General features: G+C 50.3%; 2 protein-coding genes across 3 annotated transcripts; one reads left to right on the top strand and one right to left on the bottom strand.

Annotated features, from left to right (window-relative positions):
- The first annotated feature begins 9563 nt into the window (after nucleotides 1–9563).
- EIF3G (eukaryotic translation initiation factor 3 subunit G) lies at nucleotides 9564–14404 on the top strand. 2 transcript variants are annotated; one of them, XM_043466710.1, is made up of 11 exons: nucleotides 9580–9650; nucleotides 9791–9837; nucleotides 10416–10499; nucleotides 10608–10696; nucleotides 10834–10893; nucleotides 12254–12358; nucleotides 12460–12649; nucleotides 13413–13520; nucleotides 13638–13774; nucleotides 13862–13968; nucleotides 14281–14404. In XM_043466710.1, exons 1-11 carry the CDS (start codon nucleotides 9631–9633, stop codon nucleotides 14294–14296), a joined length of 963 nt encoding a protein of 320 aa, XP_043322645.1. In that variant the 5' UTR covers nucleotides 9580–9630; the 3' UTR covers nucleotides 14297–14404. The 2 variants fall into 2 exon arrangements, with proteins under 2 accessions (XP_043322644.1, XP_043322645.1); XM_043466709.1 differs by having other exon boundaries at nucleotides 9564–9650; nucleotides 10416–10696.
- A 34-nt stretch (nucleotides 14405–14438) lies between these two features.
- P2RY11 (purinergic receptor P2Y11) lies at nucleotides 14439–17384 on the bottom strand. The gene is made up of 2 exons (XM_043466708.1): nucleotides 16969–17384; nucleotides 14439–15780 (listed from the first exon to the last, which is right to left on the bottom strand). The coding sequence occupies exons 1-2, from the start codon at nucleotides 16994–16996 to the stop codon at nucleotides 14681–14683; spliced, it is 1128 nt and encodes a 375-aa protein (XP_043322643.1). The 5' UTR covers nucleotides 16997–17384; the 3' UTR covers nucleotides 14439–14680.
- Nucleotides 17385–17480: the final 96 nt, after the last annotated feature.

Raw genomic sequence — 17480 nt, forward strand, 5'->3', positions numbered from 1 at the left:
TTTTGTCATCCCAAACAGAAACTTTATAGCCACTAAATAATAACCCCTCACTCCCCATCTTCCCCCACCCAGTCCCTGGTAACCTCTACCCTGTACTTTGAGTTTCCCCATTCTAAATGGGATCATAGTTAGCCTTCTGTGTCTGACTTCTTTCACTCAGCAGAACACTTTCTAGGCTCATCCATGTTGTAGCACTGGTTAGAACTTCCTTTTTAAGGATCAATAATATTCCGTTGTATGTATACACGTTTTGTCCATCAATCTGTCACTGGACATTTGCATTGCTTCCACCCTCTGGCTATTGTGAATAATGCTGGAGTAAACACTGATGTACAAGTATCTCTCTGAGTTCCCGCTTTCAGGTCTCTGGACTATATACCTAGGAACAAAATTGCTGGATCACACAGTACTTCTATTTAACTTTTTGAGGAACCAGCAAAAAAAACAGAACTTCTTTACAGCAACTGTACCATTTTATGTTTGTGCTAGCAACACACAGATGTTCAACTCTCTTTATATCTTTGCCCACACTTGTTATTTTCTGTTTCATAATAGCCATCCTAATAGTGTCTCGCTGTGGTTTTTACTGGTTTCAGGTTTATGGTGTGTGTGTGTGTGTGTGTGTGCATGTTCATTTTTATTTTTTTAAATTGTGAAATACATATGATGTAATTTTCCATCTTAACCATTTTTAAGTGTGCAGTTCAATGGCACTAAGTAATTTCACACTGCAATTATATCAGTATCATCCATCTCTAGAACTCTCTTCATCTTGTGAAACTGAAACTGTCCCCATTAAACACCAATTCTGAAGGCTGAGGGAAGGATGGATTGGGAGTCTGGGGTCAGCAGATGCAAATTGTATACAGGATGGATAAACAAGGTCCTACTGTGTAGCACAGGGAACTATATTCAAAAGCTTGTGATAAACCACAGTGGAAAAGAATATGAAAAGAATATATACATGTATAATTGACTCAGTTTGCTGTACAACAGAAATTAACAATACTGTAAATCAACTACACTTAGGAAAAAACCCTAACCCCCCATCCCTCCCTAACCTCAGCCCCAAGCCCCCACCACCTACTTTCTGTCTCTATGGATTTGACTCCTCTAGGGACCTCATTGGAGCTGGAGTCATGGAATCAATATCGCATGGAATCATGCAGTACTTGTCCCCTGTTTTTTTTGTTTGTTTGTTTTTGTCTTTTATTTGTTTTGGTTTTTTGTTTTGGCCATGCCCTGCAGCTTGCAGAATCTTTTCTTAAATTTTAATTTTTATTGGCATACATGAAAGTGAAAGTTGCTTAGTCGTGTCCTACTCTTTGCGACCCCGTGGACTCTAGCCTGCCAGGCTCCTCTGTCCATGTGATTCTCTGGGCTAGAATAGTGGAGTGGGTTCCCTTCTCCATGGGATCTTCCCAAACAAGGGATTGAACCCAGGTCTCCCGCATTGCAGGCAGATTCTTTACTGTCTGAGCCACCAGGGCAGCCCACGAAAACTCAAGTGGGTAGGTAGCCTATCCCTTCTCCAGGAGATCTTCCCAACCCAGGGATCAAACCCCCGTCTCTTACATCTCCTGCATTGGCAGACGGGCTCTTTACCAGTAGCACCACCTGGGAGGCCCTTAGGTCACCACAGAACATTGAATAGAGTTCCCTGTGCTATATAGTAGGTTCTTATTAGTTATATATTATATATAGTAGTGTATATATGTCAATTTCAGTCTCCCATTTCATCCCACCCTCTTCTCCCCTTGATATCCATAAGTTATTCTCTATATCTGTATCTCTATTTCTGCTTTGCAAATAAATTCATCTGTACCATTTTTCTAGATTCCACAATATTTTTCTCTTTCTGACTTACTTCACCCTGCATGACAGTCTCTAGGTCCATCCATGTCTCTGCAAATAGCACTATTTCATCCCTTTTTTAAGACCGAGTAATATTCCATTGGATATATGTACCACATCGTCTTTATCTATTCCTCTGTTGATGGACATTTAGGTTTCTTCCATGTCCTGGCTATTGTAAATAGTGTTGCATTGAACATTGTGGTACATGTATCTTTTTGAGTTATAGTTCTTTCTGGGTATATGCCCATGACAACTTGCAGAATTTTAGTTTCCTGACCACGGACTGAATAAACCTGGGCCCTCGGCAGTGAGAGCCCAGAGTCCTAACCACTGGACCACCAGGGAATTCCCAGAAGTTCCTTCCCTTTTAAGACTGAATAAAAAAAAAAAAAAAGTGAATAATATTCCACTGTATGGACGGACCACATTTTGTTCATTCATTCACCCATCGATGGACACTAGGGTTGCTTCCACCTTCAGGCTAGCGTGGATCATGCTGCTATGAATGTGGATGTACAAACACCTGTTCAAGGCCATACTTTCAATTCCGTTCTGTATATACCCAGAAGTAGAATTGCTGGGTCATATTTCTATTCTGCAGTCATTCTATTTCTACATTTTTGAGGACCCATCATACTGTTTTCCATAACAGCCAAGTTGTGTTTTTGTTTTTTATTTTTTGGCCTCACCCCACGGCATGTGGGACCCTAATTCCCTGATCAGGGATTGAACCCACATCCCCTGCATTGAAAGATGGAGTCTTAACCACTGGACCGCTGGGAAAGTCCAGATTGTTTTATTTTGTTTTTAATGAAATAAGTATTGAAAGCACAGGTGAAGACTCTTGGTCTTCCCCGCTGCTACTTCCTCAGATGCAACCATGATGAAAGTGTTGCTGTGTTTCTTTCCTGTCCAGGTTTTTACCATTACCACATGTTCCTAAACTCAGTCTCTGCATCTTTAAAAAACATTAGGTTCATCTATTCTACTAGACGTATCTATCGGCAACCTGTTCTTCATGCACGTTTGCAATTTTCAAACAAAGGCAAGCTATAGAAAAAAAAGACAACACTGAATCCCACAATGGCCAGAACGAATGGTCAGTACTTGTTTCCCATTTTTGTGTCACAAGGAAGCTTTTCTAACACCCCATCGTCGCCACAATGACCACAATCACGCACATATGTAATGTGTCCACACTGACAAGCAATTGTTTGCAACTGCTAACTGAAAACTGACACAAACAATCACACAACCACTGACTATTCCAGCACTGGTTCCAGTGCTGGGCATGCATGCAACAATCACACAGACCAACATCATCCCCACTGTCTCAAGAGCAAAGCGGGCAGACAAACTCCACAAAGAATGAGGGTTTTGTTTGTTTGTTTGTTTGTTTTTGAATGAGGGGGTTTTAAAAAGCAAGAAATACTACAATCAAAATAAAGCAGAGAACTTGGGGATTTCTCTGGTGGTCCAGTAGCTAAGACTCCATGCTTCCAATGCAGGGGGCTCGGGTTTGATCCCTGGTAAGGGAACTAGATCCTGCATGCTACAACTAAGAGTTTGCATGCTGCAACTCAAGAACCTACCTGCCACAACAAAGATAGAAAATTCCACTTGGCCAAATACATGATTTTTTTTTAAAGCAATGAATTGGGATGGTCTGACTCTGACTCTGATCCTTACTTTGTTCCTCTCCAGATTTTATTATTAAAATGCACACATCTTATATATGCAGGTGGACTGTTTTCTAAGGATCTGGCTCTTTTTTTTCTTTTTTAAAGGATAGCTGGACTTTCTACTTGTGTATTTGCTTATGTCATCAACTTCCCAGATCAAGATGAAGAAAATTCCCTTCACCTGCCTGGCACTGCAAGCTGGTTCCACCTCCATTAAGAGATGATCACAGATGATTTGTTACTATGGATTAGTTTTGCCTGCTAGAGAATTTCACACCAGTGGAATCATATGGTGTCTATTCGTTTGTGTCTGAGACATGCATCCATGTCACTGTGTCAGTCATTTGCTTCCCTTTATTGCTACATGGTACTCCACTGTAGAGATGAACAGTTTGTCCATGCCTCTGATGATGGATTTTTTTTTATTTGCTGATGGATTTTTGAATTCTGTTATGTCCTGAACTGTGTCTCCTACAAAATTCGTATGTTGTACCTCAGAATGTGAATATATTTTAGGATAGAATCTTTAGTATATGTGCTGCCGAATCGAGCACAGGATAGAATCTTTAAAAAAAATTTTTTTAATTAAAAATTTTTTTAAAAGATAAATAAAACGAGATCATTAGGGTGGGCCCTAAGCCAATAGGCCTGGTGTCCTTATAAGGACCATGTGAATAGGCAGGGAGAAGATAGCCATCCACAAGTCAGGGAGATAGGACTCAGAAGGACATTTTGATCTCAGACTCCCAGTCTCCAGAACTGTGAGAAAATAAATTTTCGTTGTTTATAAGCTGTTCAGTCTGTGGTATTTTGTTATGGCAGAAACAAATTCAAATGGTTCCCAATTTGGGCCATTGTGAATAAATCTGCTATGAAAGTCCATGTGCATGTCCGAATATGTGACCTTCTGTGGATGTGTGTTTCTGGTGCTCTTGAAGAATACCAAGAAGTGGAATTCCACCTGTGGGCACCAGTGAGTCCCTTGGAACTGCTGCCAAGTTTCCGAGCGGGGCCACACCCTGAGCGTCCACACTCCCCTCCTGACGCCCTTTGTAGAGTTCCTTCTGCTTTTGTCTTTTTTTTTTTTTAATTAATTATCTTTACTTTTGGCTGCACTGGGTCTTTGCTGCTGCATTCGGGCTTTTCTCTAGCTGTGGGGAGCAGGGGGCTTCTCACTGCTGCGGCTTCTCTGGTGGTGCACGGGTTCCAGGCACGGGCCGGCTTCAGCAGGTGCCGCACGCGGGCTCACTAGCTGCAGCTCCCAAGCTCCGGGTGCGCCAGCTCAGGAGTAGCACGGGAGGCTAGTGCTGCACGGCATGTGGGATCTTCCCAGACTGGGGATCAAACCCCTGTCCCCTGCATTGGCAGGCAGATGCTTTCCCACCGGACCACCAGGGAAGTCCTGCTCTTATCTTGGCTGCTGTCCTGTGGAATCTCTGGACATGGGAAGAATGTTGGTGTGATGATAAAGGACCAAAAGAATGGCTCAGAGACTTCTTTTCCATTCAACCTTGGACTCAGGCTTCTCCCCACTGTCCTATGCTTCCCTTGCCCCCCGCCCCTTTTATTATTCCTTAGAAATACCTGATTTGAAAGAAAAATACATATTCAGTGTTTAAGAAAAAGTTTTCCAGGGACTTCCCTGGCAGTCCAGTGGTTAAAACTCTGTGCTTCCACTGAAGCGGGCGCAGGTTCAAGTCTCAGTCAGGGAACTAAGGTCTCACATGATGTGTGGTGCAGCCACCACATAAAAAAATAAATAGAGAACTAAAAAGAAAACTGTATTCCATACAGAAAGAATACTGAAATGGAAGTACAAGCAAACCTCAGAGATGTCGCAGGTTTAGTTGTAAACCACTGCAGTAAAGCAAATATTGAAATCAATCAATAAAGAAAATATCATGAGTCACAAATTTTTTAAAATTTTCTAGGGCATATAAAAGTCATGTTTGGGGGCTTCCTTGATGGCTCAGTGGTAAAGAATCTGCCTGCCAATGCAGGAGACACGGATTCACTCCCTGATCCAGGAAGATCCACATGCTGCAGGCCAGAATACTGGAGTGAATAGCCTTTCCCTTCTCCAGGGGATTTTCCCAACCCAGGGATTGAACCCAGGTCTCCCGCATTGCAGACGTATTCTTTACCAGCTGAGCCACAAAGGAAGACCGCCAGTGCGGAGAAGAGGGGTTCAATCCCTGGCCCAAGAAGATTCCACATGCCATGGGGCAACTAAGCCTGTGAGCCACAACTACTGAGCCTGTGATCTAAAGACCCTGCTGTGCAACAAGGGAGGCCACCACAAGGAGAAATCCCCTTGGCTGCAACTGGAGATGTGGCCTCACAGTAATGAAGACCCAGCGCAGCCCAAAGTAAATAAAATAATTTTTTAAAAGGTCATGTTTACACTATATGTGTGTGTGTGCTCAGTGGTGTCCAACTCTTCGTGACCCTGTGGACTGTAGCCCGCTCCTCTGTCCATGGCATTCTACAGGCAAGAATACTGGAGTGGGTTGCCATTTTCTTCTCCAGGGAATCTTCCTGACCCAGGGATCAAACCCACATCTCCTGCACAGGCAGTTGGATTCTTTACCACTAGCGCCACCTGGGAAGCCCTATGTAGCCTATTTAAAGTGCACAATAGTATTATGTCTAGAAAAAAAACCCCAAACTTTTAATTTAATAATACTTTACTGCTAAAAATGCTAAATAAACATCATCTGACCATGCAGGGTTCCCACAAACCTCCAATTGGTAGAAAATCTATAAAGTGCAATGAAACAAAGTATGCCTGTAAAGATGAGGCCAAATCGAAACACCCAGAAACATCAGTGTTTAGTGGTTAAGGTCCTTCTGGGTAGCCAGAAATGGGCACAGTTTTCTCTAACAGGGGTGAAGCTCATTGGGCAAAATTTAGCTAATCCCTTAATCATGACAATTGTGCTGTTTTCAATTCCAACCCTTTAAGCCACACTGCGCTGGACGCCTTCTTATAGCCAGTTTAGGGCACTTGGATGTATATTTCCTTAGGCCCCTTCTAGAAGAGGACATGCAAATTTGTGAATATGAAAAACACATTAAAAGGACTTCCCTGGTGGTCCAGTGGCTAAGACTTCAAGTTATCAATGCAAGGGGTGGGGGAGGGGGCCCGGTTCAATCCCTGGTCAGGGAACTAGACTCCACATGCTGCAACTAAGAATTTGCATGCTGCAACTAAAAATCCCACATGCAACTAAGACACGGTGCAGCCAAGTAAGTAAATACAAAAAAAGAAGAGATTTAAAAAACATATTAAAATACATATATATATTACATCTCACATATATAACATAGGATGTGTGCTATATATTAATATGAAAAATACAATTTTATAGTTGATGTATATGTTTATATTTAAACCAAAAAAATAATCAGATGGTAAAAATTTTCAGTAAAGCAGAAAAGTTTAAAAATACGCTTCTCTTTCCTGATGGCTTCCTCTCAAAGCATTCCCTCAGCAACAGTTTGATAATTCTGTCCTAAAATAGCTTGAATGTATCTACATATCTATCTACTATTATTAAAGATGTACAAAAATTGGTTCCTATAGCATATGCCATTTTCTACCTTGCTTCCTCTCCTTTTCTTGGATGTATTTTTAACATGACCTCAAGTAGATCTACGTTCTTAAGGACTGAATAGCATTTAATTGATTACAGCATAGCATGTCTTTTTTTCTTTTAATATTTACTTATTTGGCTGCACCAGGTTTTAGTTGCAGCATGCCAGATCTTCCCTGACCAGGGATCAAACCCAGGCACCCTTCATCGGGAGCTGAGTCTTAGCCACTGGACCACCAGGAAAGTCCCAGCAGCATAACACGTCTTAATCTATTTAACCAGCCACTGTTAATGGACAGATAGGAATTTCCAGTTTTTGCTATCATGAACAACAGTCCTCGGATAGCTTGTTCTCACATCTTTACCTACACTCCCAGGTTTTTCTCACAGGTTGAATTGTCAACTGGTTCAAAGGAAAACACATATGTGTATTTAAGTTTTAGTAGATATCATCAATATGCCATCTAAAGAGTTTGCATAATCTCACTAACAAAGTACAGGAGTGTCTTTTTCTCTGTATCTTTGCTACCATTGAGTAATATCAAATTTTTATAGCTTTGCCCATCTGCAACATTCATTGTTTGGATTTTGCATTTCTTGAAGTAAACGAGTGAGTTTGCACAAATGTTTATTGACCCTTTGTACAAACTTTATAATAGTTTCATCTGTTGTCAGACTGCCCTCTTTCTTTCTTTTTTTGGTGGTGCCTCACAGCTTGCAGTCCTAGTTTCCTGACCAGGAATTGACCCCATGACCTCTACAACAGAAGTTTGAAGTCCTAACCACTGACTGTTACTGTTGTTCAGTTGCTAAGTCTCGTCAGACTCTTTGTAAGCCCGTGGACTGCAGCATGCCAAACATCTCTGTCCTTCACTATCTCTCAGAGTTTGCTCAAATTCATGTCTACTGAGTCAGTGATGCTATCTAATCATCTCATCCTCTGGTGGCCTCTGGACCACCAGGAATTCCCAACCACCCTCTTTATTTACTTACTTTCCCAGCCTCCTTCCTGGTCTCCTGCTAATTTATTCCTTTCCACCCTATCCTCTACAGGCTTCCAGAATAATCTTTCTCACAAGAAAATCTGGTCACATTGGGTCACCATTCAGAACACGTCAGTGCCTCACCCACACCTCACAGCCTGCAGGATAAAGAGCCTATGCTGGGAATTCCCTTGTGGTCCAGTGGCTAAGACTCTATGCTCCTGATACAGGGGGGCTGGGTTTGGTCCCTGGTTAGGGAACTAGATCTGACATGCCACAACTAAGACTCTATGCAGCCAAATAAATAAAAATAAATGTTTTTAAAAACCTTATATATATATAAAGACTATGATCTTTAGTCTAGTTTTTAAAGTCCTTTATAATCTGGTTCCTATCAGTCCCAAATACCCATGAATTGAGCACTTATCAAGTGTAGACACTCTGAAGGTGCTGGGGACCCAGAGGCAAATGAAGCAGGCAAATGTCTTTCTGCAGCAGTCTACAGCAGTTTTTACCATTTTTTTCATTATCATCCCTCTAAAGGAGAAAAATGGAATTATCTTTAATTTAAATCAGTGTTAATCTAATTACATTTAATTTCTCCCTCACAATAGAAATTAAATGTTTAGGAATAAGATTTTGTCTGGGAGGGTAGGCTTTGGAGGGCCACAACTCATTGTCATCTCCAAGCTGGTTTTTTCATTTTTTGCCACGGAACAATTAATTTTGGTTCCCTTGGGAGTCATATCACTCCCACTGAGAATGCATGCGGTTGAGGGAAAGCTGGACAATAAGCAATAAATTAAAGAAAATGGAAAATATTATATCAGGGAGCCAAGAATGTTACTAGGAATTCCCTGGTGGTCCAGTGGTTAAGACTCTGCACTTCCACCGCAGGGCCCAGGAATTAAGATCCTATAAGCCTCACCGTGCGGGGTGGGGGGGGGGTGGGGGGCGGCGGGGAGAAAAAGTTACTCACGGAGGCAGAACGGTTAGGGGGTGACTTGATATGTTGATCATTTGAATCAAGAAAGTTCTTTCCGGACAAGGAAGACCAGTTTTGGTTTCTTCAGCTGAAAAATGGAAATTATAATTTCCTCCTCACAGTTCCTGCAAACAGTAAGAGCTCTATAATTGAGCTTTATTGTCATTATTTTTAATTTTTTAAAAAAGGTAAAAGAGGTTCTTCCTTGGTGGTCTGGTGGTGAAGACTCAGTGACCCCAATGCAGGCGCTTCTGGTCCAGGAACTAGATCCCACATGCTGCAACTAAGACCCAGCGCAGCCAAATAAATACATAAATAAGATTTTAAGGTAAATGAGCTGAGCCTCTATTCAGCTATTTATATAAGATACCAGGGCCCAGCCTCTCACACAGCCGGCGCCTCTACCTCCGTCCGTAGGGGTCGGTGTGGAGTGCTACGGCTTCTCTAGGCAGCGGAACCGGAAGCCTCTTTCACCTCCTACTTCCGGTCTTTGGCCCAGGCTTGGGCTGCGTGGAGAAGCTTTTGCAATGCCGACCGGAGATTTTGAGTGAGTCTGGGGTCGTGAAGGGTGGTTTGGGAGGCAGACGGGAGGGTCCTAGGAGTTAGTATGGAGCCTGGGTGCGTCGAGGCCGCTGGAGCCGGACCTCGGCTCATTCATCCCTCCTTTTGACAAACTTGTCCCCGCAGTTCGAAGCCCAGTTGGGCGGACCAGGTGGAAGAGGAAGGAGAGGACGGTGAGTCTCCCTTGTCGCCTCGGATCACCACAGCCCGGCCTCCCCCCGCCGCCCTCAGGCCGTCACTGCTGCCTGCTCTGATCCTTCATCCTGGCACCGCCGTCAGGCCCTGCATCTCCCCTGACGGCCAGTCCCTGCCCCGCGCCACTCTCATCTGGGCCAGCCTATCACCAGTTCCATATGTTCACCAGCCAGCCCATCTTCTGCCATGCCACCGCCCAAGTCCTTGATGCCAGCACTGATGCTTCCCTACTCCGGGGAGGAAATTGTAACAGCCACATTCCTGCCTTTAAATACTAGCGCCCGGCTGCCTATGGCCCGCGCCTGCCCTCAGGCCAGGGATCCCCTATGCTTCTCATTACTGGAAGTTACTACTGGCCAGCTCCGTGTCCCTGGATGGCTATCCCAAGACACTTCCTAGCCAGTCCTCTGCCCTTGGTCCGGCCTTTCTCAGCTCCTGGTGCAGACATTATCCCAAAGTTCCCTTGATTTCAGCTTGGGAGTTCCTGTCCCTGCCCCCCTCCACCCCCCACCCCCCACCCCCAGCTGACCCCTGCTCCTTCCACTCCCTGTCACAGACAAATGTGTCACCAGCGAACTCCTCAAGGGGATCCCCCTGGCCACTGGGGATACCAGTCCAGAGCCTGAATTATTGCCGGGAGGTGAGTGCCCGACTCCACTCCAGCCCCAGGCTCTCTCTCTCCCCAGCTTCCTTCCTTCTGGTCCCTGTTACCCAGGGCTCAGTTCCTTTGTCTCTTCCCCTCTCCCAGCTCCACTGCCGCCTCCCAAGGAGGTCATCAATGGAAACATCAAGACAGTGACGGAGTATAAGATAGATGAGGATGGCAAGAAGTTCAAGGTGAGGCTGGGGAAGAGGCGCACTTGAGGGGCACTTGGACTAGGAGAGAGTGGTGTGTTGGATGTCTTGATGAGGAAGATCTGCTGGCTCTAGCAACCTTGAGCAGGAGGCCCAAACCTTTCCCCTCCTGTCCACAGATTGTGCGCACCTTCAGAATTGAGACCCGGAAGGCCTCAAAGGCTGTAGCAAGGAGGAAGGTAAGACCCTTCTCCCCCTGTCCAGGGCTGACTCAGAGGAAAAATTGGAGTTCTTTTCCCCATTGCCTTCATTTTTAGAAGTGGGCTTTAACTGTTTGTGGGCTTCCCTGGTGGCTCAGTGGTAAAGAATCTGCCTGCAATGCAGGAGATGCCGGTTCATCCCTGGGTCGGGATGATACCCTGGAGAAGGGGATGATTACCCACTCCAGTTTTCTTGCCTGGAGAATTCCATGGACAGAGGAGCCTGGTGGGCTACAGTCCATAAGGTCGCAAAGAGTTGGACATGATTGAGTGACTAATGCTTTTTTGTTTTTTTCTAATTTTTTGGTTGCACCACACAGCATGTGGGATCTTAGTTCCCCGAGCAAGGCTTGAACCCACGCCTCGTGCATTGGGAGTGCGGAGTCTTAACCACTGGGCCACCAGGGAAGTCCCCTGGGTGTACCTGTTTTGTTGGAGCAGAACTGAGGCCTGTGTGCAGTCCGTGGGGGCCCTGAAAAGTCCAGCAGGTGCAGGAGTAGGGGCGGAGGGGTTGGTTCTTCTCTTGGCTTGTCGCCTGGGAGGAACAGCCAATACCGCCTGTGAGGTGGTTGTAGCAGCAGAAGTGATGGAAGTAAATATATTTTGCACGGTTACCTACATACTCTGTGTTAGACCCAGGTGCTTCATGGGAAGTATTTTCTCATTCAGTCCCCCTGGCATTCCAGGGAGGTGTGGGGAGCATTGTGGTCCCTTAAAGGGAAGGATGCCGAGGTGCAGGTAGTTTAAAGAGGTCAAGTGAAGTGAAGTCGCTCAGTCGTGTCCGACTTTTGGCGACCCCATCGACTGCAGCCTCCCAGGCTCCTCCGTCCATGGGATTTTCCAGGCAGGATATTGGAGTGGGTTGCCATTTCCTTCTCCAGGGGATCTTCCCGACACAGGGGTTGAACCCAGGTCTCCCGCATTGCAGGCAGACGCTTTAACCTCTGAGCCACCAGGGAAGCCCACCCCTGGAAATCTGGGTGACCCTGCACACCCCTGAGTATCACTCGGTGGGAGCTAGTCTGTCTGTTACCCGCACAGCCCCGCCAGGGGTTGATGGCTCTGGGCCTGTTTACCCCTGAGCTTCAGTCTCATCTGTAACATGAGGCTGAGAGCTGCCCCTATGACCTCCTGGAGCTGGCCTGAAGCTGGGGCCTGGCGTGCCCTCAGGGAACAGAAACTGTCATCGTCACTTCTCCAAGGAGCATTTGAGGAGGGCAGTGAATGGGGTTCAAGGCCCACCCACCCTCAGGGTGGCTCTTGTTAAGTCTAGGGTGCACATGGAGGGGGTCCCGCTTGTCCCTGCCCTGACCTGTCCCCCATCCTGCCTTGAGCTCAGAACTGGAAGAAGTTTGGGAACTCAGAATTTGACCCACCGGGGCCTAACGTAGCCACCACCACAGTCAGCGATGATGTATCCATGACATTCATCACCAGCAAAGAGGTAAGTGGGGTGGCTGGCTGGGGGAGCCAGTGGCCAGGGTGTTGGTGGAGGCAGCGGGGGAGCGGCTGCCCCGTCTGAACTGCCCCCACCTGCCCTGCCAGGATCTGAACTGCCAGGAAGAGGAGGACCCAATGAACAAGCTCAAGGGCCAGAAGATCGTGTCCTGCCGAATCTGCAAGGGTGACCACTGGACCACCCGCTGCCCCTACAAGGACACGCTGGGGCCCATGCAGAAGGAGCTGGCCGAACAGCTGGGCCTGTCCACTGGCGAGAAGGAGAAGCTCCCCGGAGGTGCCAGGGCCCTGGGATATGGGATTCGGCTGGCAGACTTGGGGGTTGGGGGCAGGAGTGGGGGTGGAGCACAGGCATTGCGTGTATCTCTGGAAGTCGTGGGTCCTCACCTGGGGTCCGGACAGGACCACCACTGTCGGTGGTTATCACCTCCCACACAACAGCAAGGCTGTGGCCACAGCCCACATTGGTTTGTGTGAGAAACTGCAGGTGGGTGCTCTGCCAGTGACGTCACCTGTCTCTCCCTGTTGGGGTTTGTGAGAGCCTCTAGTGAGCACAGCTGCAGGTGTAAGGACATTGCGAGTGGTGAGGGGAGACGGCTGTTCTCTCAGTCTGTCTGTTCTGACTGGAGCTTGCAGTGTTTGCACGCATGTGTTTGCACACGCACGTGCGCGCACACACACACACATTGGAGTTCTATCCTTGTGACTCGTGTGCACAGCCACTTGCCAGGTGTCCCAGGGTCAGGAACCTGGGGGCTGTTGCTACCCTGTCTTGGTGTGTGTGCACGAGGCTGGGCATTTTCTCACTGTGGGTTCTCTCGCTCTTCCTGTGCTGCTAGCAGGCACGGCATGTAAGTGGGTCAGCTTCCTGGATGTGACCTTTAAGTCCTTTTAAGACCTTTAGCCCTTGAAGAGATCCCCCAGCTGCCTGTGGTTTGAGAGAGAGGGTGCTTGGGGCTGGATCATGGCCGGAGTGGCTAGCGTCCTGGGCCAGGCCTGTGCGAGGGGAGGCTTGACTTAACCTTGCTCTTGGTCCTCAGAGCTGGAGCCTGTGCAGGCCACTCAAAACAAGACTGGGAAGTACGTGCCTCCGAGCCTGCGCGATGGGGCCAGCCGCCGCGGGGAGTCCATGCAGCCCAACCGCAGAGGTGAGGCGGGGAGGGCACCCAGTGCCAGGCTGATGCGTGGGCGGGCACCTCCTGTACCCTATGATTATCCCACGGGCGGGGCCAGCCCCTCACCGACGCCTCTCCTTGCCTGCCCAGCTGATGACAATGCCACCATCCGTGTCACCAACCTGTCTGAGGATACTCGTGAGACCGACCTGCAGGAGCTCTTCCGGCCCTTTGGCTCCATCTCCCGCATCTACCTGGCAAAGGACAAGACCACTGGCCAGTCCAAGGTGGGCCAGCAGCCGTGGGGGCGGGGTGGGGTTCTGACTCCCAGCTGTGCCCTGAGCGTTGTCCCTGACCCCCACTCCCTCCCCCAGGGCTTTGCCTTCATCAGCTTCCACCGCCGTGAGGACGCCGCACGTGCCATCGCCGGGGTGTCTGGCTTTGGCTACGACCACCTCATCCTCAACGTCGAGTGGGCCAAGTAAGACCTCTGCCCCCCGCCGCCCCTCGTGGCATCAGAGCTGATACTTGGGCTGACTGTGGGCCTTACCAGGGTTGTCCCAGGGCCTGGGTCTCTGACTGTCCTCCCTTCTCGTGGAGGGCCGCGCGCCCCAAGGCCTGTCTGGCCCCTGGTGTACTCTGCGCCTCCGCCCCATCTTTTCCTGCCCTGTCCCCCCACCCTGCCCCCGTTGAGTTCGTGTTGTGTATGTAAGATGGGTGGTGGTCCTGGGACTCCCTAGAGGGTCTAGATCCCCCCCCACTTGCCATCCTCACCTCATGCTTCCCTTTCTAGGCCATCAACCAATTAAGTCACCTGCTGCTGTTGCTGCTCAGCCCCTGGCCCCGGGACCCTTCAGTCACAGAAGGCAGCCTCCTGGAGCAGGGGGCTTCAAGAGCAATAAAAAGTCTCTAGTCGCCTTGTGCTGTTCCATCCATTTATTCCCTGATGTCAGTCACACTGTTGTGGGTGGGGCCAGCCCCCCCCGCACCCCCCCCCCAATCATGGGTTTGCTCCGAGGCCCTGCCCAGGTTTAGTGCTGTGAGTGGAAGCTCCTGCAGCTCTGGTGTGGGGGCCCCCTGGTCCCACCGGAGGCCTTTCTGTGGGGAGGAAGTGGGGACTCATGGCCTGTTCGGGGGGCTCGGGGCTGGGTTCCAGCATCTTGTGATGAGGAGGGGGCTGAAGATGGGCCAGGTCATGGGCTCAGTTCGGGAGACTGGAGCCCTGAGGTTTGGGGGGTCGCTGTGACGTTGAGGGGCAGGGCTTGGCACGCAGTGTCCCCTGGGGTCTGGCCTTGCCTGCAGCCTGGGCAGCATTGGCGGCAGCAGTCCAGGCTGGGCACCACAGCCATGTAGAGCAGCGGGTGGATGCAGATGGCCAAGGGCACCAGGCCCCGGGTCACCTGGTGGGCAAAGTACGTTCTCCAGGCCAGGGCCTTCTCAGCCGCGGCCTTGCTCTCAAAACCCGGGCAGAGGGCTCGCCAGCGCAGCCGGGCGTACATGTTAAGCGCCGCTGTGACGTAGTAGGGCACGTAGGAACTCGCGTAGAGGGCCACGCCGCTGGCCACCAGCACCGTAACCTGCAGCTTGCTGGCCGCTGTCATGCCGTGGCTGTGCTGCACAGCCCGCACCAGGGTGCTGTAGGCTGCCAGGGTCAGCAGCAGCGGCAGGCCACAGCCCAGGGCCACCAGCACCAGGTGGTAGACCCGGTAGGCCTCGAGCTGGTTGTCATCCGCTGTCCCCAGGCACTTGGTACAGGCCCCCGGGCTGGCCACAGAGCACTGGCCTTTCTGCTGGGACCGGCTCAGGTGAGAGAAGCTGAGCGTGGGGGCAGCAAGCAGGACCGCCAGCGCCCAGCCAGCAGCGCTGACAGCCCAGGCGTGCTTGGGCCGCAGTTGGCTGTGGGTGAAGAAGGGGTGGACGATGCCCATGTAGCGGTTGAGGCTGATGCAGGTGATGAAGATGACACTACCCAGCATGTTGCAGGTGAAGAGGAAGCGCTCCAGGCGGCAGGCAGCCTCCCCGTAGCTCCAGTGCTTGGGTGGGTAGAAGTAGACAGCCAAGGGGGGCAGCGTCAGGGCGTAGAGCAGGTCGCTGACCGCCAGCTGGGCCGAGAAGATCACAGCTGGGGGCCAAGGGCGCTGCTCCCGGCTGCAGAAGCGGTACAGGGCCAGGCTATTGCCGACCAAGGCCACCAGGAACTCGGCTACCAGCATGGGCCACAGAAAGTCCTCCTGGAGGCCATTGAGGATGCGATCTGCAGCCTCCGAGAAGTTGACTGGGCACTGCATGGCACCTGTGAGCAGAGGGCGTGGCACAGCCCGGTCCCTCACTGTGGCTCCTGCTCTGGCACCCTTGCCTATTGTGTGCCAGGAGCCCCTTGTGGGCATGTTTCCAGAGTGCTTTTCCACACCCAGGAGGGGGAGTGCCAGCTACAGCACCTGTGTACAGAGGGACTCAGGCCAAGGAAGGTTAGCAGCCCAGAGTCTATTAGGCTCTGTGTCCTGGGGCAAGAACCAGGGATGCACATAACCGGGCATTGACCACCAGAACCCTCAGGGCCTGAGGTGGAGAAGCATGAGCCCGAGGGAGGGGGAGGACCCCCACCCCCAGCCCCCTCTACAACTCCTAAGTCCCACGTGTCAATTTGTCACCCCAAGTGTCACCAGCTACCTGGGCCAGTAGTCTGGTCCACCTTGGTGTCCCTGCTCCCACCCTCATCATCCATCTGTTCTCTCACAGCCTCTAAAGGGCACCTGAGTCAGGTCACAGCCGTACACTCCCAGACTCTCTCCCTACCTACCTGGAAGAAAGATCGGTGCTCACTGGAAAAACCAGTGCTCATCTCTTCCCACAATGCCCTGAAGAAGCTCCCGCTCCCACCAACCATGGTGTCCTGGCTGTTCCTTAGGGCAAAACCTACCTCAGGGCCTTTGCACTCAATGATGCACCAGGCATCCCTGGAGGCAGTCCCCCTCACCTCCTGGTCTCTGATCCTGAGATGACCCTAACCTGGCGACTGCTCCCCGTGGCCCCCTACCCTGCTTATTTTTCCTCCACAGCTCTATCCCCATCCATATGACCACTATAAGGAAAATCCCCAGAACTTTCCCTCCCAAGGGTAGAAGTGCCATGCTCCTGGGCTCCCCATGCCAGCACCTGGGACGCAGCAGCACAGGGGAGCTGAGCTCTCTAGTCTGTCCTTCACACACCCCCCTCAACCTCACCTTTCTGAGGAATGGCCTGGACTCCTGGCTGGTCCAGCAGGCTGGCCATAAGCTCTGTGCACGTACCCCTTCCGTGACCCAGACGGCTCCTCCACTTTCACTTCTGCTTTCCTATCCCATCCCTCTTGTCTGGGAGGAAGCGAGTCCAGCAGTGATTCCTTACCCATCTCCCCACCACCCTCTAGGAGCTGGCCACCTCCACCCCCAAGGCCCTGGATGTGCCTGGCTTCACTAGCGTGGTAGCGCTGGCTCCTCACCTGAGATGTTGCTGGCTAGGGCCCGCATGCCTGCCTCTGGGTCTGCAGCCGCACTCTGCCCCGTGCAGCGTGGTCCCTCCTGAGACACAAGCCGCTGGCCCCTCCCCTTCCTGGCAGCACCACCTTCAGCCCGCGAAGCGGGTCTGGGCTCACGCCTCACTTCCACTTCCTGCTTCCCTCCTTCTGACAGCACCCAACCTCCAGAGCTGGTTCATCTGCTGTGGGGGCACTAGGTAGGCTGGGGAGGGGTCCAGGACCCCAGGGCCTGGACAGACAGGCCCGTGGTACCCAGGTGCCCAGAGCCCTGTCTGCCACACACCTTCATCAGGCTCCTCGCCCACAGCCTGGCGGAAATACTCAGCCTCATCCTCTTCTTCCTCTTGCTGGAGGGACACAGGAGGGTCACACCTGTGTCACCCTGGGGTATGAAATAAGGTCTTGCACGTCCACTGCCCAGGTGCAGACAGGGGCCTGGGTGTGGAGCAGAAAGCAAGCTCGCCATTTCAAACGCA

Source organism: Cervus canadensis, chromosome 4 (genome assembly GCF_019320065.1).
Source record: "Cervus canadensis isolate Bull #8, Minnesota chromosome 4, ASM1932006v1, whole genome shotgun sequence".
Lineage (NCBI taxonomy): Eukaryota > Metazoa > Chordata > Mammalia > Artiodactyla > Cervidae > Cervus > Cervus canadensis.